Below are 22,210 nucleotides of genomic sequence, written 5' to 3' on the forward strand. Positions count from 1 at the left end.
ACAAGCACCTACTTTTGCAATCATCTCCAATATAGTTATGCTCAAGGTTGGCTTCAAAGCATATTAGGTGTAATTTTCTGATTTTCTGATGTGAATTTAGCCTGGAGTCACAAGGAAGCAAATCTCTGTATATCTGATCATCCTATTCTCTCCTTCTCTCCTTTATTTTCTGAATACATTAGCCAGATTGTGCCAATGTGACGTAAAAGCAGCAATCTCAATGCAGCAGTCACACCCATGCTGTCTCTTTGAGTGCTATTGGCTGTACCCTCAAAGCCCAGCTCTCTGACCATCCTCTGTCTTAGCCTTGGAGCATGCTCAAAGGGCAGATCATGAGAGCACCCCTTTGGAAATGCCAGAGGAAATCTGCCAAAGAGGACTGCTCATTTATTTCCAATATATACTCCCTACCTCACCAGACAGCACCACACTTAAAGTCATCCTAGCCAACTCATGTCCTCCAAATCCTGTCCCATAGAGCAGGACAGCCCCACCAGTGAATAATGGTGGGATGCGCTGCATGTCTCCCCATGACATACAGGCTGACGTTACTTCCATGCCAGCAGTAGCATGATTGACAAGACAGATTTCCCACCTGAAAACATGGAGGGATCCATCCCCATCTCCTTGTGAATGACAGCATGGAGAAGAGAGGCTTCCTGATGGACCAGCACAACCACAGGGCTCCTACTGTCACTGCAGCTCTGGCTCATGCAGGGCTGTTTCTCCCTTGCACTTCAGCCTAGAGACCCTGCTCTAATGCTGTGGTGCTGTGCAGCCAAATGAACTCAATAGCTCTGCTCTCATGGAGCTCAGATAGCACTGGCTAGCCACAGCATGGCACACACAGACACATATACACACTTGCCTTGTGTTGTATCATTTTCTGATGGTTACTGATCCAGACTGTGTGCTTATCCCCCTCACCTTTCTACCCACTTCCAGTCTGTACAGAATTGGCAAGCCTGGCCACCACACCATATGGTGTGTGCTCTTTATGATGGTACAAAACATCCCCTGTCCAGTCGGACCATGCTGTTCCTCCTGTTCTAGCCCATCCTTCCCCTTCCACCTCCACAGCCCAGCCCACACTGCACTTCCAGCAGACCTTCAGGAGTCTCCCATGACCCACGCAGAGTTTTCCCACTCCTGAGCCAGGGGCCGGCTAGCCCAGCATCTAAATGCTACTTAGAAACATTTTAGAGCGGTATGAGTCATCTTGGGATGGCAAAGTCCCTTATGATCTCTTGCCAGCATCCTTTGCAGACCAGCCCACCCACACCCAAGTATCTTTGTCCATACGAAGTTCATCTCATGGGAAGGATACACAAATGCTCTGGCTCTTTCTTGTTGCAAAGAGGGCTGGCTTCTTAAGGATAGAGATATAGACTCTGGAAGCTGGCCCAGTCTGGGTGGTACAGACAGGCATGGCACCAGCCTCATGCTGAGAATGTCCCTCTGTCCTTTCCATCATCATCATTGTCTGCCAAAGGTCAAAAGAGACAAAATGCCACTGCAAGCTCCTTCCAGAGCAGCCCCAGCAGGAGGGAGCAACTAAAATAGCACCTCTGCGCACTGTATGTATCTGCAAAGGATATGGTGCTCATCTACCAACTTCTCCAGCCCAACTCTAGCACTCTAGTGGAGCAGTAAGGCACTGAAAACGTTCAGGTGTATGTAAAAAGGAAAAGTAATCTTCAAAAGTGTACTGTAAATTCCTGCCACCTGCCATGCACATGGTGGTACTTGAGCTCAATCCACTTCAGCACTTTCAAGATCAGCACGCTGCTGTATGATGCAGCACTGGAGACAGAGGAAAAGAGCTAAGGAACAGGAGAGAGAGTTTCAGGAGAAAACAGTAGCTTTGCAAGCAGCGTTTCTCTCCACTCGTCTTCCATCTACAGGACAACAGGGACAATCCAAAAGGGCCCCGAAGATGTGCAGTATAGACACACACCAAGTGTTCAGCAGTATCCTGGGCTGCATCACAAGAGGGGTGGCCAGCAGGGAGAAGGAGAGGATTGCCCATCTCCACTCTGCCCTTGTGAGGTCCCATCCGGAGTACTGCATCCAGGCCTGGGGCCCCCAAAACAAAAAAGACATGGAGCTGTCAGAGCAGGTCCACAGGAGGGCATGAAGATGAGCAGAGAGCTGGAGCACCTCGCCTGTGAAGACAGGCTGAGGAGCTGAGCTTTAGCCTGGAGAAAAGAAGGCTCCAGGGAGATCTGACTGCAGCCTTCCAGTACTTTAGGGCAGCTTGTAAACAGGAGAGGGGCTGACTTTTTATAGAGTCTGATAGTGGTAGGACAAGGGGCAATAGGTTTAAACTAAAAGAGGGGAGATTTAGGTTAGATGTCAGAGATAAGTTTTCACTCAGAGGGCAGTGAGGCGCTGGCACAGGCTGCCCAGAGAAGCTGTGGTGTCCCATCCCTGGAGGCACTCAAGGCCAGGTTGGATGGGGCCCTGGGCAGCCTGAGCTGGTGGGGCACAGCCCTACCCACAGCAGCACGTTGGAGACTGATGATCTCTGAGGTTTCTTCAAATCTGTACCATTCGGTGATTCTATGAAAATGGGCAGGGAAGAAATCTCCAGGGAAGGAAAGTAATGGTTAAACATCAGCTTACTACTATTGTACACTAGAGAACAGACACTAGGTAGAATCCACAGAAACACTCTGAACAGAGGAAATATTTCAGAGTTCATTCAGCTACATCAAAAGTCATTATTAGAAGAGACTTGTGCAAATGATTGCATCTGACGCCTGAACTCTAATGAAAAAGACACGAGTAGACATTGCAACCTCACTAACTAAAGCATTAGGATTATGATAATAAAGATGATGTGACTCATTAGTTATGGCTCAGGTGATAGTTTCATGGAAGAGCAACCAGATTTAACTTCAGAAAGGAGCGACTCCGACAAAGTTAAAATACAACAAAACTGAATGAAGACGCAAGTCCATACATCCTCAGGTTTCAACTGAACTCATCAGAAAGAAAACTACCTTTTATAACTATTTATGTAATACAAACTATGGTGTACCTTTTGAAAACTAAAAGTATAACATAGTGTATAGAATTACAGTTGCCTGTAGCTACAGTGTAAATTCTACTTCTCTGTAATACAGCTGCATCATCTAGTGGACAACACAGAGATTGCACTAGTTTTATTCAATATAGTTTGGGGTTCATTAAATATCCTTCCTTTTCCACTTAATATAGCTCATCACAGTGATTTATAAAACTTAATTCCAGAATTAAAAGTATGCTCTAAAACACTCAAGAGTGAATCTTGGAAATATATTTTTTTACTTTCTACTCCAACCTTCAGCAGGCTAACACCACCTAAATCTTGTTACAGGCAGGAATACAATTGAGTTCTTTTAGTCAACTCCAGTCACTGAGTTGTGATTTCCCTTTGCACTGAAATGATAAACATCATGACTCTCACATAGCTCAAAACTAACTGCTGTGCCAAACTCTGCAAGAAAATGAGGTAATCCTTGTAAATCTCGTAACAACTGTACTTCATATTTGTCTAAAGAAATTTATTGTTTTGATCGGAAAATTTCCTTCAGTCTTAGCATTCAACCTATCTGTAGTCACAGATGCACCAAGTGCAAACACTCATTTCAAATTACGCCAAAGTGTGGCATTTTTAAAGGGGTATTATTTACCTTCTAGGTAGGGAGGGGCTACATACCCTGGGAGACATTCACTTTTAAAAGCTCTTTCTTTGGAAATGTCATCTTTGAAATGTTTTCATAGAGTATCTAAAAGCTTTAATTATCAGAGCATGAGAGTTGATACTCCCTTATCTTGTCCTGAATAGACAGGTCTAAAGGCACTTAGCAATGATAGATGAGCTCCACACATTACAGCTGAAGAAAACTGTAAACTAGAAGCCACTCTCTGTAGAAGATCAAAGAAAAACCATGCCATATTTACATAAATTGACACAGGAAAGATACTATCATAAGGTTTCATGTTTATCATTTTTCAGTGACTTCAGGCTGCAGTAGATCAACTCCCCCTACCCTAAATGTAAAAAAAAAAAAAAAAAAAATCAAGTTGTGCTATTTCTTCCTCATGCTTTTATCACATGATATAAAGCTTCTCTCAGGGCACCTATCCAAACTCAGTGTCTTCTCTGCAGTTGCACAATGTAGTCCTACTTTAGCTCTCTTTGAGTAATGCTGCACAAGCTGGAAGAGAATCTAACTCACTGCCATGGTCTATACTAGGTTTATATTGCCAATGGTGAAAAGCTGGGGGTTATTCCTGCTGTTGCTGAGATTTGCAGATACGATCTGAAAGGAAATTTATAATAAGAAGGAAATAAATCATATCCTTCCACACTAGGATCACAGCTAAATTCCTTTTTAGACCAACAGATAGCCAGAGCCCAATGTTAACAGCAAGTCACTAAAGCTAAAGATGTTTGAATCTCAAAGGGGTTCTGGATGGAGGCTGACAGTAAGTACCTTCACTCTTTGAAAATGACTTAATGTTCTCTAAAACAGCTAGAGAGCATTCCCAGTGCAGTTCCTTCCACAGGCATCCTACCTCATAGATCAGCTTAGGATGTCCCTTTGGCGTATCATTCAGGTTTGATTCAAAAAAAGTTCCTAAGCTTTTGCTGACGACGCATGCAGAAATACATATAAATGCTGATGCATTACCTATGCTGTGCCAGTTTATTCATGTTAAAAATGCACTGCTACTGATGCTTTACAAAAGTGCTAGTCCCAATTCCATAATTTATTTGGGCAGGAGTTTGTCTTTGACATTAAACACACATGGTTCTACTCAGAACACTTGCTACAATGCTTAAGGTAAAGCTGGGGGCTTACTGCAGTGTTTACATCCAAGAGACAGACAAGCAATTCAGGCTGCCTACTATCTTGCACTGCCAGATCCCCTTGGATCCTGGTTTTATACCCCTTGGTATTAGCTAGAATGCCTTTGCTGTATGTTATTACATTTATTTAAAAAAATAGATAACAGTCTTGTAGAAAATTAACCCATGTAATTACAAAAATAAACATTATTTAAAAGCACAATTCTTAACAAAGCCTAAAAGTATTAATGAAAAACTACAAAATGCGATTCCCCACACAGTGGGAAATTATCACAACACAACAATAATTACAAAGTTTATAAAGCTTAGACATGGGTCCTACTTGGAAACACCCTAAGAAGCTTCCTTCTTCTCCTAAACTACATAGGGACCTTGAGCTCCCTATTTAGGTAGAAATAATAATGAAAGGTAGCTCATGAGAATATCCCCTTGAAGGCAAGATTAAAACATTTGTCAGTGTCATCACCAGAAATGACCAAAAATGGAATGAAATGTCTGGGTGGGCTTCCAAATAAGAAACAGAATTCAAACTGATGCATCCTTTCCGTTCTCATTTCCAGCAGGAGGAGTCAGAACACATACTAGCAAGTCTGGAGGAAGCACTGAGAGTAAGGGAAAGAAATTCTCACTTCCTTAAGTTCAAGAAACATGAACTGAAACTGTGCAGGTAACAATCTGGGGTCAGTCACAAAAGGGCTGATTGTGATCTCTGCTCTAGTCCACATTTATTGCTCCCATAATGAATTGACACTACGTGAACTACTAATTCTTGGGCACATGCACATATCTCAGGGAAAAGGTAAAGAATTAGTTCCGGGTAAATACAAGTAGCTCCCTTCTTTCCCTCTCTGTCAAGTGCCAGAACTCAAAATACATGCTGGGGAGTGCCTGCCTGACCCTCTGATCCATGCCTTTGCCCCACAGGCATGGATCAGAGGGTATGACTGCTGGAGCCCCCAGTCCTAGAGCTGCTCCAATTACCCAAGAAGCTGTTTTGCTGATAGTAATCACAATTTGGACAAGACACAATCAAAGCTGCCTGTGCTCCTCCCTACCCTTTGAGCTAACCTTTTGTACTGCTGAAGATCAGCAAAGAACAAAATAAGCCCTTGGTGCCCATGTGATCCTTTAAACAAAGCCGGGCATTTTATGATCACTTTTACATTGCTCTTTGCTGCTCAGGTCTCTTAAAACAGTTGATAAAGGCAAGTCCATAACAAATGAGATCCAGTCAGCCACAGTTAGCACAGCTCCAGATGGGTCAAACTGTTGTCACATTCAAGTTGCAAAGAATCTCTGCTGATTTTTGTAGTATTTTCAGATCTTCCAAGCGCAGTGCTTCTACCAAAGTCAGCTGCTTTTTGAGGTTCTCTCTGTCCCTCTTCATCTGGGAAATCTGGAGTTCAGAGAAATGGAATGAAATTATTCAAAATTCAAATTATTTAATATAGGACATGAACAGAAACTTTGTGGAAAGCTCATCTACCATAGGGATTCCATGCAACTATGTCAAAATACAGGGTGTTTTCTATCTTTATGTAAAACTTGTCCTTGAAAAAGAATGAAACAATCACCATGTGGATACGAAGCAGACCAGAAAGAAGGAGAGGAAGGGAAATGCAACAAGGCAGGTCTGCAACACCTTATGCACCTACTTTATTTAAGTCTGTGTTTTCTTTTAAGAGGTAACTTCAACAAGCATATTGATACTGTAGGTAGATAAATCTTACACACGATTCACTTGTTTACAATGCTTTGTATTATCCTGGTTTCAGTTGAGACAGAGTCGATTTTCTTCACAGTGTCTGTAATAATGCTATGTTTTGGCTTTAGGACAAAAGCAATGTTGATAACGCGCTGATGTTTTAGTTGTTGCTGAGCAGTGCTGTACAGAGCCAAGGATGTTTCAGATTTTCAGCTTCTCATCCTGTCCTGCCAGTAAGAGGGCTGGGGTGGCACAATTAGCTGGGAGGGGACAGAACCAGGACAGCAGACCGAAACTGGCCAAAGGGGTATTCCATACCATATAACATCATAAGAAAAAAAAAAAACACAGAACTGAGGGCAGTTGGCCAGGGGGGCTGCCGTTGCTTGGGGACTGGATGGGCAGGTGGTGAGCATTGCTTGTTTTGCAAATGTATACATATAAATAAATATTATCATTACTGTTATTTCTCTCTTCATTTTCTGTCTTAGTAAATTGTTTCTATCTCAGTCTATGAATTCTACTTTTTTTTTAACGATTCTCTCCCCTAAGCCACTGGGAGGTGGGGGGAGTTAGCGAAATGCTGTGTGATGTTTAGCTGCTCCCCGGGTTAAACCACAACATGCATAAGCTCTGTAACATGGTTTGTTTCTCTGCTGCAGCCACAAATTCTGCTGAGAAGTTAATTTAGGGGTGTCAATAACCCTGGTAACAAACCCTACATCACCCCAGTGAAGTCAATTACCCTCATCAATCCATTTTCAACCCTAAAAATTACACTGCTGTATATTTATGCTAGGAGAGAAAAGAATCTCAGCTACCTGGCTCTTCTAGCCAAATTACCTGCAGAAGGACATGCTGTGTCTCCTCTATTAAAAAATGGCATATTTTTGTCGTTATATTCAAAGCCTGCTCTTCATTTCTGGCTGAAATTACATCACCAAGTAGTGTTCTTCTCCAGCAAGTACTAGAAGCAAAACGTTTGAACAACACACAGTCACTGGCTGTATTCCACAACTGAATAATAAACATATGGTTGTATTAAGAATAACATCACTGGCATAAAGAAATGTACATTAACGTATCTGATAAAGGCACAGAGAATACAGATGAGACAAGCAAGAGAGAATAAAGATTTAATGGTCCAGAGCAGCAATTCCAGTCCTCCAACCTTACCCTTTTGGACAAAGTCACAGTCTGCACTTGGACCAATGCTTTACTGCTCTGCCATGCTGCCACCAGCTTCAGCAGCACCAGCTAGGAGTACAAGCTGTTCTCTCAGAGCTTATTAGCACAGCTTCTGCTACACCTCAACTCTCATATCGACATATTTTATGGGCCTAAAATTGGTGTCACTGGGATTTATTTTTAATCCTTATAACCAACTTTTTTTAACTCATCAATTAATCTCTCAGGATAAACAGTTATCAAAATCAAATCCAAGAGTAAACTTTTCTTTTTCTATTAATCCAATTTAAGGAAAATTTGTCAATTGGAACAAATGATCAAAACTGCACTGATAGCCACTGGAGATGAATTTCAACAACTTTTTTGGCCCTAAAATTTCACAAGTAGTCTGTGGAACACATATGTCAAAGAAATCAAGGAAGGTCAATAGCATTTAAAAGTTCCATCGAACCAACAGAAAAATTGTCTGCTGTCAGAATCTTAAAGAAACATCTGCTTCTTGAAATAGAAATGGAAAACAATGGGGTGTGTCTAGTGTTTAATACAAGAAAACCAAAGATCAAACAACAAACATGCAATGACTTTACAGTGTATACTTTTCTCTGACTTTCTTCTTTTCCCTTCTCACACAGAGTCAGTAAGATAGATACAGAAGATCCAAAGCAATTGCTCCCACAGTCTCATAGGCAGCAAAGAAATAAAGGAAAATGAAATATGAACACTTAAAAAATATTCTGAAAGTACTAAAACTTACAATTCATCTTCTCCAAGACTTAACACCTTGAGGGCTGTAAGAAGTCTCCAAGATGGTCCATCCCATCCGAAGGTCAAGTTTCTGAAAAGTCAGAAGTGCTGAGATGCAGAAAGGACAGAGCATCTTCTACAGCGTGATAGCTTCCTTCCTGACAGTTGTCAACAAGAGAACACCTGCTCTTCAGAACTAGAATATTCACTGACTAAACTTACTCTGCTGCTATCCACAGTTAGAAGGAAGACAGGCTGGACACCGAAGCCTATCTCAAGTTTTGATACTGGTATTTACCACTTGCATGTTCTCTCACAAGCAGCAAGCAAACCAGTTTGTTATATAGCAATGATTTTACGGTGGATTTTGATACCTGAAGCAAAATTTGACTACGAGAAAAAACTGAAAAGAAAAAAAAAGAAAGCCTGCATGGAAATAAAAAACTTCAGATACCTACTCTAATAAACCACGGTCCTTCAGAATGGAAAGTTTTGCATTTCTCTGCTTGTCCAGCGGTGGAAAATATTTTAGGAGAGTATCTGCATAAAAGCAAATTTAAATTTTTATGTATATCATATGCAGAAGAAACCACAGTCCTCAATTCTGAAATGACATTTCAACTGTATTTGTCAATGAGCTAAAAGAGAAAAGACCAGTAATGCTAAATATGGGGGAATTTTAACATAACCAAAATGTATTTGAGAAGTACTCACTATTTCTTAAAAGCAATCAGCAATCTGCAGGATTGTAACCTTATAATGAAAATTATGACTCAAATCAAAGTTATCAATAACTCTCAGTAACTCCAGCTAGTGGGAATCAATGGCACAATCTAAGACACCCAGCTGTGGGAAGTTCTAAATAAATGCTGGTAGGAATCACAATTTTACAAAAGGAAAATTTACAGAAAACACCACCAATTTAAAAACTCCAATCCTTAAATTCTATGCAGATCAAAGTGAGCTCTATTCCAGTTCTTAAAAGTACACACAAATATTTCGATGGTACTAAAATAAAAAGACCACAATGCCTTCATATGCATTGTGCATAAATGTATATGCAAGCATGAGAACTTCTTCACTATCCTTTAGTTGTCTCTTTCTAACCACAACTCCTGTTGAAGAAACTCTGCTCTCTACTATTGTACCTTTCAATGTTAAGACAATCTATAAATCCAACCTGATGAGACATAAACACTGCTATGAGGGTTATCAGTGGCAACAAATCCATATTCTAGTAGCAGTCGCTGATTATCATGAGGCCCGTAGCAGATAAATACTTCTTCATACTTCTTGCACTGTGAATTTGTCTGAATTTCATAGCTTCTTGTCTGTTCATTAAATGCAGCCTTTACCTAAGAGAAATTAAAAATAAGAGGTTTTACTCTTGGCAGGAAGACAGCAGGAACAGGAATCAGACCTTTAATATTAAAATCCAACAAAATTAAGTATTTCTCTAATACTGCAATAGGGTGCAAATAAGTGTTTCAGATGACTGAAAAGGCAACACATTTGGTCAAACGCACTCTAGAATGACTCTAAAAAATATGAGTAGGAAGACTGAAAATCAAATCCTTAGTGTGGAGGATGTGCCATCCATTCTGTAGACTTACTACAGATGCCCCAAATCTGCAAATGAAGATGGCTTCATGCAGACCAGTCTACTCTTGTACTGTTTCAGCAATGTGCTGGTACACAGAGTTCCTCCTCTGTAATCAGGTGGAACTGCTCTATGCAGTTTCCTAAGACTACCCAGAAGATTCAGCCAGAGGTAAAGTAACACAAGGACTGTGTAACACAAGATTTGTCTGAGGAGTTGAACCCACGGGAAGAAAAGGGTAGGGTTATATTTGTAAATGGGTTCTTCCCAACAGTTACCTGGAAGCAAACTGCATCCAGTCACTGTGGGGTTTCCCTATACCTCTGCTGTACTGAATAACAGCTTCCAGGATATATACGAACCACGTATACTCAGCTTGCAGGTGTCCTCCAGATAGACAATTTCTCCACTATGAGATCTCTCACTGACCTCCAGACACTCCTAATCTTTCACATAAATGCATACTGTTTTGAGATAGTACACTCATGTATCAAGAAATTAAGTGATCTGTTTTTAGTCTCTTACCTGAACATTTGGATTGTGGTTTAGCAAATCTAAATATGGTGCCAATGCATAAACATCTGGCTCAAGAGAAAAGCATTCCCTCTGGGAATGTTTCATGTATATTGTTCTGGTATTAATAGTGCACCAAGCCCACTCTAGGGCACTGTAGTTAAAAATAGTTGCTGTGCTCTCAGCAAACAAAGACTGCAGGGAAGAGAAAAAAGCCTTGGAAGACACGTACAACTCATGGACCGTTGTTCTTTGCTCCTGAGCTTGCTTTCTTAAAGGTTCAGGAAAAAGTTGTACTACATCTTGCTTCAAACAAACTGGGCAAGTGTACGTCTTCGGTAAAACATCAAGATATGGTTTCCACAGAGATTTCTCACCAGCGTGCTTCTCTACTATTAAAAATGTGCACAGTGCTATCAAAGGAGATACAGGAGGCTTCCATCTATTAAAAAAAAATAATAAAGCAGATAGACAGAGGTGAGACAGGAAATGGATGCAGTACTATTTTATCTCTCTTTTAGTTCTTTAAAAGGTTATAAATAGCTTTTATTTTAAACTTCTTTGTAGTTAATGCCCAAGTCCTTTTGATGATTTCAAAGGGGCTTTTGACTTAATTTTATTGAGAAGCTATAAAAGCTGGTTTGTGGTACAAATTTCGGGTTCACCTCTTGGGTTTTTTTTCTGTCAGCTTTTTTTCAGGCTATGTAACAAGTACTCAATGTCTAGCATAGGTCTTGTTCTGCACCTTCTAAAAGGCTGTGTTCATGTGATTGCTTTGCAGCCTTATTTTATTCTCCTTCTCTTACTGAAGGGTATTTTGAAATTCCCAAGAAGCCACTCATAACTAACATTTAGGTCCAAGCTGGATCTAGAGGCAGGACGTGTTCAAGCCTGTACCATCCCTCCAATTCTGTATTCAAATCTCACTTCCTGAACGTCCTGAATGCATGGGAGTTCACAAGAAATGCTCACCAATTAGGGTAAGCAGTTATGTCCTACCACCACTTAAGATGATTCATCTACTAATTTGCAATCCAGAGGAAGGGGCAGCTGAAAAAGTCTTGTTTTCCTTTCTTGCCACAAAACATTGCTTTTCACTTACTTCATAATGTATTCTCCTAAACAGCTGTTAAGGACAGTGCTGGTGGTGACTAAGCATTTTTCAGGCAATGAAATAACCAGTTCTCCTGCCTTTGAGGGAAAAAAAAAAATCGAACACACACATACAGAACACAAAACAGTAAAGGTCAAGCATAAATGGCTCATCTACTATATGATTTATGAAGAAAGAGAGAGACATTCTCCAGAAAACAGAAGGGAGCCAGGAACCAGTCAGATGTGACATTGAATTTAATAGAAACTAGCATGGTTTTACGACGGTCAAAGTCAAGGAAAAGAGCATGACTGCAACCAGTAGGAACTTTCACCTGAAGAAAGTCATCTGTTCACAGAGAACTGTGGTGCCTGGCTACTCAGCGTCACCACTTGCTTTGCACTAAGACATATGAGGGCTGCTCCAAAAGTAATTCCTCCAATTTTATCATGTTGGCCTACAATATCAGAGGCAGATGTTGGTGGTATGGCAGCAGAGGTTTGAACCTTCCCACCAATATTCTGTTACATTTTGTTACCGTGTGAAAGACGGCAGCAGAGGGGCATCCTGACACAATGGTGTCTGACATGGAAGTGTGTACGAAGAAAAGATCATACTCACTGACATTTATCAGTGCTTGCTGAATGTTTATGGAGACCAAACAGTGGATGTGAGCATAGTGAGGCCATGGGTGATGTGTTTCAGCAGTGGTATGAGTGGGTCACCTCCACTGGTGCAAATTTTTAGGAGCGCGGCACGCAGGCTCTTGTTCACTGCTGGTTAAAATGCAGAGCTAATGGTGGCGACTATGTTGAAAAACATCTCTATTTTGTAGCTGAGAATTTACTCTATCAAATAGTGTTATTGTGATCTTATCCCAAGAGCAGGGAAGACTACTGCAGCCAGCACAAAAGAAGCTACGCAAGCCAGTGGCTAAAGGAGAAGGCATACAGCAGGAAAGGGGCCTGCCCCTTCTCATTTCAGTTAGACACTTATTGCTTTTAACAGAAACACAAGGCTGCATACTGAATCACTATCGGTGAGTACAATAATGTTTTCAGCCAACAAGTCCTCAGAGTATGTGCGATATCATTTTACATATAAGCTAGTACTACAGTTTCTGGTATCAGGCTAGAAATTACATTCACAACAAGGACTACAAACACCTTGTCTGGAATTTTGAGTTTCTTTGTTAAAAAAGCCATTACATATCAATGAGCCTGGAGGAGCTATTGCGTTAGAATCAATATTACTAACCCGAAGAGCTTTTGTTGTCATCAGACCTCTTCCTGTACCTAATGTAGGAACAAAGAGGATGCTTAGAGTAAAATACAGGAGATAGTGGTAAAATTGCAATTAATGAACAAGTCTCCATGGAAAAATTCCCAAAGGACACACATATCCCTTACGAATCATAAAAAAAAAAAATCATAAATTGTTCCAGATATACATCTCTCTTTTTTTTTTCTCTGATGCTCTCTTTACTTTTTTACTATTTTTCAGGACCTGGTGAAAGCCCTTCCCCTGCACCCCAGCAACCACTGCTCTTCAGTTCTAGCAATTACTCGCTTTCTGTTTCCCATTTTTTAATTCAAAACCATCTTTCATCACTGGTTCTTGTTATTGCTTTCAGAGTTTTAACTAAACTTTACAGTTTCTATTCCCAGTATTTTTCTCTGATTCATACTATCCTTCCTACTCTCCCTTTAATGTTGCAAAAGTTTTTGAAACGCTACCTAATTAAAGAGAAAAAATACAAATAAATATCTTTACTGCAAACAGTAGTAATTGAATCCAACCTCTAAAATCATTTGTCTGTTTCATTAGAGCTGCTGAACTTGCATGGAAAAATAAAAGATAAATGATAGCAAGGTTGGGTTCTAATACTGTAAACACTTAAAAGATACTACTCTTCTTCTTGAAAACTTACCCTTAGCACTTGCAATTTGAATTTCTAGGAGGGATTCAGCATAGGTTTGCATGTTTCACAGCATATCAGAGTACTCTAATACCAGAGTTTTACATAGGAGCATCTTTATATAAGAAACAGTTAACAGTTCATGTTAAATGACATTCACATGCATTTGCAGAAAATCTTTAGAGGACTATGGCTAAGGGGCTCTTTTTCCCAATGCTAGCCATGGGTGGGACTCAAAACAGAAGTAGGAACCCAACATTCTTATAAGAATCAGATGTAAGTACCAACAATAAATTATCAAAACATTACCCCAGAACTGTGCTGGCCTTAAACTACTATCTCCAAATCCTCTTTCTTTGAGCCACTTCTTAAGTTTAATGTATTCCAGCTTGTGACTGCAGTTGACTAAAAATAAAAAAGAAGGGATGAATGGTATAAAATAGTATATTATTTTAAAACAAAAGAAACAAAAAAAATGACTGTACATTCAAAAAAACTATATTGTGGACTTCTTAGCGTACTGTAATAGAATAGCAAGTAAAGGTCTCCTTGAACTAGTTTACTAAGCTGTGGGCCTCTGGGCACTGGGAGCTCAGAACTATAGGACTTATTCAACATATTCAAGAGGCAAAGAATGTGAGAAGGCGGCAATACTTTCCACTACTCAGAAAACAAAGCTCACGATATTCACCATGCTCTGACTGGAACTGTAAATTAAAATAGAAAAAAACTAACATTTATGAATGTTATTTTCAAAGCACAAAGGTGTTCATGAAACCATAATACAATACTTAGACAAACAATCGATTATGTTATTATTTAGCATTACTTCCAGGAATAGTACCTCCATACATAAATCTCTGCAAGTGTTTTCTTCTTCTCTTTCGACTTGTCCGGCCTCTGCTTTTCTTCATATTAAGAAACTGATTTTCCCTTATTTAGACAGTCTGAATCAAAAAAATATATATATTAGTAATGTGTAATGAACCTTTCAAGTACTGTACATTTATTTTCATAGAATCAAAGAACCATGAAGGTTGGAAAGACCATTAAGATTACATAGTCCAAATGTCAGCCCACTCCCACCATGCCCACTGACCGTGTCCCTCAGTGCCACATCCACACGCCTCTTGAACACCTCCAGGGATGGTGACTCCACCACCTCCCTGGGCAGCCTGTACCACTGCCTCACCGCACTTTCTGAGAAGAAATTGTTCCTAACATCCAACCTGAACTTCCTCTAGCACAACTTGAGGCCATTCCCTCTTGTCCTGTCACTGTGACCTGGGAGAAGAGGCTGACCCCCACCCCGCCACAACCTCCTTTCAGGTGGCTGCAGACATCAATAAGGTCTCCCCTGAGCCTCCTCTTCTCCAGACTGAACGATCCCTACAAGACTACAAGCAAAGCCATAAATGAACATTTGTGATGGGGGTGAGGGAAGAGGAGAAGCCTTTATCTGCAGCATCATCTTGGCCTAGGTGTGCCCATAACCCTCTACAGGAAGTGGGACACGGGTTCTTATGAACACAGAACTAAAACTGTTTTCACACAGCAAATGTATTACAGTTAGAGAAAACTACATAGATTGCCTGTGTAGTTTTTCTGAAAGTAACAAAAGCAGCAGAATCAGAGCACCAGATCACACAGAGAACATCCGCAAGAAGCCCGGTACCACAGGGCGCAGTAACACCGCCCCTCAGACTGCTACCATCAAGCATGGACAACAGCCGTACTGCATCAGCCTGACAGAGTATAACTGGGGAATCCCACTTCCCTCCAGCTCCCGATTCCCCCCGGCCTAAAAGCGTGACGGGAGAGACAGCAGAGAGGAGCACGCAACACCCAGCCGCCTAGCAGAACCCACCTAGCAAAGAGGCCGAACAAACCTCCACCACCACCGCCGCAGCCGTGCCCGCCCCGCCCCAGGCGCCGCGGGAGGCGGGGCTGCCGGCCGCCATTTTAGGTGCGCTCGCCTTCCCCACGTTGCGCGCAGTTGCTGGCGGTCGCGTGGCTTGTCGCTGAGCTGGGCTGAGGAGTGGGGAAGGCGCGTGGTGCTGGAGGTGGGTCGGGGTGGGCCGCAGCCCCTTGGGCACGCCCAGCGGGGTTCTCTGGGTTCTGCAGCGGTGAGGTCTGTCCCTTCGGCCCACGGGAGTGGGTAGCTGCCCTGGGGAGGTCGTGGGGTGGATGGCAGGCAGTAGTCCAGCGAATTCAGTGCTACGTGTGGGTCTTGGGGGTTGGCTTAGATTTCTTCCCCGAGGGATGCCTGCTCAGGGTTGGCTACAAGCCTGTTTGGAAGGGAATTGGCAATTAATTCTAAAGTGAGCAGACCCAATTTCTCATCTTCTACTGAGCCCTTGTTTATCAGCTTGGATTGCCTCAGTGCTTGACCTGAACCAGCTGAATGTCTTCACAAGAAGGAGATGGTTTTCCTGTGAGGTGGATGTGCCAAGCTCCCTCTTATCAATAACTAACATAGCGCTGCAGAGCGGTTATTCAGTGATGGGGCTGGTTGCACGTTCTGTAGAACATTAACACCTAATGCGTTTCTTTGCCAAAGCTTCGTGCTTCTTCAGTGAATTAATTTACACTTATAACGTGAACTTACATAACTCAGAGAGGAATTCTGAATAGAGCTTTTAAGAAAAAAAACTAGTTCATTTTCAGATGTGCATTTTTGGCCATCTGAGTGTGAAACTTTGACTGCCCGTGGTAGGGTGTGAAACTAAATGGTCTGTCGGGCCCTTTCCAACCCAAGCCACTCTGCAGTTCCCTGAAACTTTCCTTTTTGCCATTTGCAGTGACTGTTGCTTTGGTATCCATCCAGAGAAGACAATGTCAAGTGTGCCCGTGGCTGTGGTGACTGGCTCCAACAAAGGGATTGGATTTGCAATTGTGCGGGATCTGTGCAAGCAGTTCAAAGGGGATGTGTACCTTACTGCCCGAGACCCTGGCCGTGGACAGGAAGCAGTGGCAAAGCTCCAGCAGGAGGGGCTGCATCCACTCTTCCACCAGCTGGATATTGATGATCTGCAAAGTATCAGAGCTTTGCGAGACTTCCTGAAGGAGAAGTATGGAGGTCTGAATGTGCTGGTTAACAATGCAGGGATTGCTTTCAAAGGTAGGAATTAGGCTGTTTGGGATAGTCATATTAGTCATAGGTGGTATGAAGCTACATGGCAAAATATAGTATATGCAATAACGGTTTCATAGAGTTTTTTATATGGAACTTCTGGGCTGTTTTTCTTGGCTGAGTAGGCTGCCTACCACCTCAGGCATGACAGGAGGGTAATGTGAAATGACTCTTCCTCTAGCACCTGTTGTGTTAACTGTGTGTGTAAGGATGCTTCCCTGGAGTACTTTATTTGCATCACATACAAAACATGAAAATACTCCAGGTGTGGAGTTGGGTTTGTTGCCTCAGTGGTTTTGGGCTTGTTGCCTCAATGGTTTTGAGTTCCATCAGGCCCATGGGAGTCCATTATCTGCATGAATATCAGCCATGTTCTTCTGGGATGTTGTTTTCTCTCTTCTGCAAGCTTCATACTTTGCTCTATGCATTATCTGCTCAAAGGTTCAGAGTGGTAAAAGAGAACCTTTGGCCTGGGTGCTTCTGTTATTTTTATTTAACTTTCTCAGGTCAGTTGGTTACCAATAGAACAGTTAACCTAATTCTTACTGTGCTGAGCAGGAGTTGAATCCTTTCCTCTTCTGGGAAGTGGGAAGGCAGTGACAGTGAAGAAGGCATAGTAGTTGTGAGGTAGAAGAGTGTGTTCTACTTATTAATGGTTATGAAAAATCATTGAAAATCAATTCAGCTCCGTGTGGAGCAGATCACAAGCATGACTACTAGTTCATTTCTCTGCCAGAACAAACCAGCTCATTCTGTGTCTTCTGGAGTTTTTTAAAAGTCTCTTTATCTAATTTCTAATTAGGACATGTTACACTACAACGTAAGTGCTCATTCACTTGCTCACAATGGGAGTTAAGGCAGCCTGTCAGGTAGTATGGATCAAACCTCACGTGCTGCTGAATATGCAGCTTCTTGTATAGTGGGAATGTAGCAGCAGTGTTCTGAAGTCCAATCAGCTGCTATATTTTGTTTGGTACTCTGCACAATAATAGAATGGTTTGGATTGATGTGAACCTCAAAACCCAGCCAGCCTCAACGCCGTGGTGTGGGCAGGACTGCCCAGGGCCCCATCCAACCTGGCCTTGAACACCCCCAGGGATGGGGTATCCGCAGCTTCTCTGGGAAGCTTGTGCTTCACCACTCTCTCAGTGAAAAATTTTCCTAGACATCTAATCTAGATCTCCCCTTGTTTGTGTTAATCATCAGCCCAATACAGGGCAGCTCTTAATATAATTTGTGTGCATCCTGAACTTTGGATAAATAGGTGCTAAAATCTTACAGCAGTGGTTAAAAGATTTTTATCTCAGTCCAAATATATCATGCAGAAACCTTGCAGATACTCAGAACAGCATTTCTTTAATTCATAATCAGATTTTTAGTTCAACCTGCTGGTGTTAGTGAGTTTGAGCTAGATGGAACTGTAACGTGTGTTGTTGCTGACTTCATAGCAATTTGACCTTCACCAGGTTGACAGCACTGTAGCAAGATTTGCTATAGTTCATGTGAGGTATCTTAAACTTAGAAATGTGTCCTCACTTAACAGATAAATCATAGACTCATTTAGGTTGGAGAAGACCCTTAGGATCATCAAGTCCAGCCATCAACTGGCTATTACCAAGGCCACCACTAAACCATATCCCAGGTGCTATGTCCACTGCTCAGGGTGTGAGCAGTGCAGTTTCTGTTGCTTTCCTTGTAACATTGTAGATTTTTCTGTTTAGAAGTTGTTTCCTGTTGCTCTGCCTTGACTTCATGCTTACAACTTACTGTGAGCCAGCAGTAGGTCATACAGTTAAGAACTGTGATAGAGGAGCTGTTCATAACTGCTACTGTGTTAAGTACAGAGGCTAGAGGGTTTGACACCTGTGTAATAACTTGCTGTGATGCTTACCTTATATTTTGGCATTTGTACTGGAGCTTGCCTTGCTGACATCCCAGAATTCATGCTTTCTTTATTGTAGTACTGTCAAAGATTAGATTAATCACTAAATTTAACTTATTGCTCTGCTCTTGAACTGTGCTACATATAGTCCGAAGTCCATCGTCCACTGAAAAATGTCTCTTTATGAAATGAATATGTACTCGTGACTTGCATTCTGGAAGAGCTTCTGTGGAAGCAGTGACCTGTTCCTGCTTCTCTTTGGAATTTACGTATGTCTGGGCTATGGAGACAAGTGAAGACCTACTTCATCTGTGCAGGTGGCCTTTATCACTGCTGAGATTGATCCTGTAGCAGATCAGGAGGAGTACTGTCACTTCAACTTATTTCCCTGCAAAGTGGAGGTTGCATAGCATATAGCTTAATGCTAAGCCAAGTTGTCAGCTGATGGCACGTCCTACCCCACTTTTGTTGGTGGTAGACTGTCAGTTCTGTCTGAAATTGCAGCCATACTGTGCACTTCTGTGGTCTGCTTAAGACTACCTACGTCAGTTCCTAGCTCCTTCCTAACTGCTATTACCTATTTTACTTCTGTCAGCACAAATCTGTCAGCTCAGGGGAGTGATTTATGACACATGTATTTATCAGTAAGTTGCTTGGTTGGCTTTTTTTTTTTTGGACTCCACCGAATGTTATCCTTGTATTCTTATAGAATCTTTTCCTCTGTGTGTTGCTGTTCTGTGCTGTTCTGCCCAAGTCCTGGGTGAGAACCCAAAAGACATGACAGCAGATGAGTTAGGCTATGGAAGCTGTTGTCTGCCCTAGTTTTGAATCTTAATGCTGGGGTGGTGGTCTGCCTTCTGCATCTTCAGTGGCAGTACCCTAGATTCAGGATCTCCTTCCCTTTTGATTGTCCCTCTCCTCTGTGCCCTCTCCACATATGTCAGGTTGGTGACAAAGTGCTGTGCCGTGTGTTTAAGAGGAGAGATACCTCTCCTCTTGAGTGTGCTGGCAGTGGCTGCCCATTCTCTGAGCACTGGATGGGAATAGGTAAGTCAGTGCATTGGTTGTGCAGCCATAAGATAAACTTCTGTGTGTTTTTTTTGTTAGTACAATGACTTCCTTTCAACAGTAGTATAATTCTGATTTATTCTTTTTTTTTTTCTCCTCTCTCCTTCTTTGCTACCACCACTTAAAAAGTTAGTGACAGAACTCCATTTGCAGTCCAAGCAGAGGTTACACTGAAGACAAACTTTTTTGGAACCAGGAATATTTGCACAGAGTTGTTGCCTCTTATGAAGCCTTATGGTAAGTATAACATAACAAGTAGAGAAACAGTTTTATATGAATCTTTGTGCTTATTAAATAGTAAAATCCTGTCTTGTCTTGAAGCACACTGCCCAACAAGGAGCTAAACTTGTCTGAATTGTTGTGAACTAGGAAGGAAAAAAAGAGGGAAACTAACAATTTGGGTACAGATGAGTGAATTATTTATTCATCTGACTCATTCCTGTGTACTGAAGTGCTAGGAGAGAAAAAGTTTACTGCAGTCTTGCATGCTGGGATTTGTATTTTGGAAACAAGCTGATAGTCTCAATGCATTAGCAGCTACGTTACTTTTGTTGAATTCTGCATTATTCTGGCATTTGGGGTACGTTCTTCAAGCTGTTGCAAAACTGGGAATGTTTTCCTATGGAACTTCAAGACTATATTCAAAATCTGACTGCCATTACTGAGAAAATCACTTACTATTGTGAATATGCCTACAGATGGTAACAGGCTATTTCCTGGAAGCATACCTGAAATTCAGTGTTGAGCTTTCACAGATTCACACTTCAAGTTACTTTTTTGTAATGAAATTCACTACAAACACTGAACATAAAGTGAACTGTGATCTAGAAGTTCATAACTCAAGTTCATAGTTCAGTTCACAAAATGCTTTGCAGGCATTTGTTTCAGTGAGCACACAGCTGTAGAGTAAGAAGAATTCAATTTGGGGTTTATTTAGTGTGTATAAATATAACCAGTCTTTATTCTCTTTTTAACAGGTAGAGTGGTAAATGTCTCTAGCATGGTAAGTATCTCAGCTCTGGGAGGCTGTAGCCAAGAACTGCAGAAGAAGTTCCGCAGCGACACAATCACTGAGGATGAATTAGTGGAGCTCATGGAGAAGTTTGTGGAAGATACTAAGAAAAGTGTACATGAGAAAGAAGGCTGGCCAAATACTGCTTATGGGGTATCCAAAATTGGTGTCACAGTCTTGTCCAGGATTCAAGCCCGGATGTTAAATGAGAAAAGAAAAGGTGACCACATCCTTCTCAATGCTTGCTGTCCTGGATGGGTGAGAACAGACATGGCAGGTCCTAATGCCACTAAATCACCAGAGGAAGGGGCTGAGACCCCTGTTTACTTAGCCCTTTTGCCTTCTGATGCTGATGGTCCTCATGGCCAATTTGTTAGTGAGAAAACTGTTCGAGCCTGGTAAACTTAACATCTGTGCACCCTTGGAAGTGGTAATGTGGCTGTGGATTAAGCTGTCTCTTGGTAGAGATAGATGCCTAGAGCAGTCTTATCCTGTCCACTTTAGCACTGGGTCTTTCCTCTTTGTAGTGAAGGCTACAGGTACTGTGTTTCTCTAAGGTAGTGTTTATACTATGGTACTTCCCAGCAGTGTCTGTTGGCCTGTTTGCAGCATTGACTGGGTAGCCTGGCTTCTGATCTGTGGGGTGTTTCAGCCTAGTTAACATGAGTTGATTTGGTCTTACTCTAATACAGAGGTGCCTGACCTTGTTTTATGGGAGTTTAGACTTAGTGAAATCATTGCCAGCCCTTCTCTTTTTTTTTTTGTAAGAGAGCCGGCAGATCTCTGATATGGGGCTTATATGAGGAAACAGATGCCTTATGCTTTCTCGGTGCAGTGGATCTTTTGGGGGGGACCACAGTTGCTTCTTAAGATTGTATGGGATTTCTTAAATTGAGAGAGCTTTATTCTCAGAGCTACAGTCTAACCAGTTTGGGGTGGGGGGAGCTAATCAGATTCAAACTGAATCACTGTTGTATAGAGATCACTTATCATTATAGAATGGAATTAGGTGAAAATAAAAATAGCAATGATATACTGTTAATAGGAGAAATTACCCAGTTGGCTTTATTAATATGTATGTCAATAAATGATTACTTACAGACTTGTATTCATACAACTGGCTTATTCTGATACTAAAAATCTATGTTTGTTGAGATTATGCTTTTATTTTCTGTATTCAAGTCTGTACTGGAAGTGTGTGATGTTTGGAATATATGGAGACAAAATAAACTACAGAACTGATATAACAAACATCTAAACTTCTACAGGACTTCAGATTCATTTGTTACACAACCTGAAGTTTTCTTAGTGGGAAACCAGATTAAATGCCCTCTGTGTAGCAGAGAAAATGAAGTAAGAATATAATTATCACAGTTTTTAAAAAAAAAAAAAAAGTAATAAAGTCCTTCAAGCAAAATGACAAATAGAGGAAGCAGTAACATGGAGAACATTGTTGTTTTAATAGTTTGTCATTGCATTTCAAATGCTGAACT

At 41.5% G+C, this 22,210-nt stretch overlaps 2 protein-coding genes across 3 annotated transcripts; one reads left to right on the plus strand and one right to left on the minus strand.

The window, feature by feature from the left end:
• On the minus strand, positions 4,679–15,624 carry SETD4 (SET domain containing 4). 2 transcript variants are annotated; one of them, XM_021405123.1, is made up of 11 exons: positions 15,490–15,624; positions 14,467–14,569; positions 13,932–14,027; positions 12,962–12,999; positions 11,714–11,802; positions 10,624–11,053; positions 9,679–9,853; positions 8,957–9,038; positions 8,509–8,589; positions 7,410–7,533; positions 4,679–6,257 (listed from the first exon to the last, which is right to left on the minus strand). In XM_021405123.1, the coding sequence occupies exons 2-11, from the start codon at positions 14,534–14,536 to the stop codon at positions 6,123–6,125; spliced, it is 1,320 nt and encodes a 439-aa protein (XP_021260798.1). In that variant the 5' UTR covers positions 14,537–14,569; positions 15,490–15,624; the 3' UTR covers positions 4,679–6,122. The 2 variants fall into 2 exon arrangements, with proteins under 2 accessions (XP_021260798.1, XP_021260804.1); XM_021405129.1 differs by lacking the exons at positions 4,679–6,257; positions 7,410–7,533 and having other exon boundaries at positions 8,517–8,656.
• Positions 15,550–21,976, plus strand: LOC110402739 (carbonyl reductase [NADPH] 1-like). The gene is made up of 4 exons (XM_021405140.1): positions 15,550–15,685; positions 16,424–16,743; positions 19,835–19,942; positions 20,683–21,976. Exons 2-4 carry the CDS (start codon positions 16,458–16,460, stop codon positions 21,117–21,119), a joined length of 831 nt encoding a protein of 276 aa, XP_021260815.1. The 5' UTR covers positions 15,550–15,685; positions 16,424–16,457; the 3' UTR covers positions 21,120–21,976.

This window comes from Numida meleagris, chromosome 1 (assembly GCF_002078875.1).
Source record: "Numida meleagris isolate 19003 breed g44 Domestic line chromosome 1, NumMel1.0, whole genome shotgun sequence".
NCBI classification, from domain to species: Eukaryota; Metazoa; Chordata; class Aves; order Galliformes; family Numididae; genus Numida; species Numida meleagris.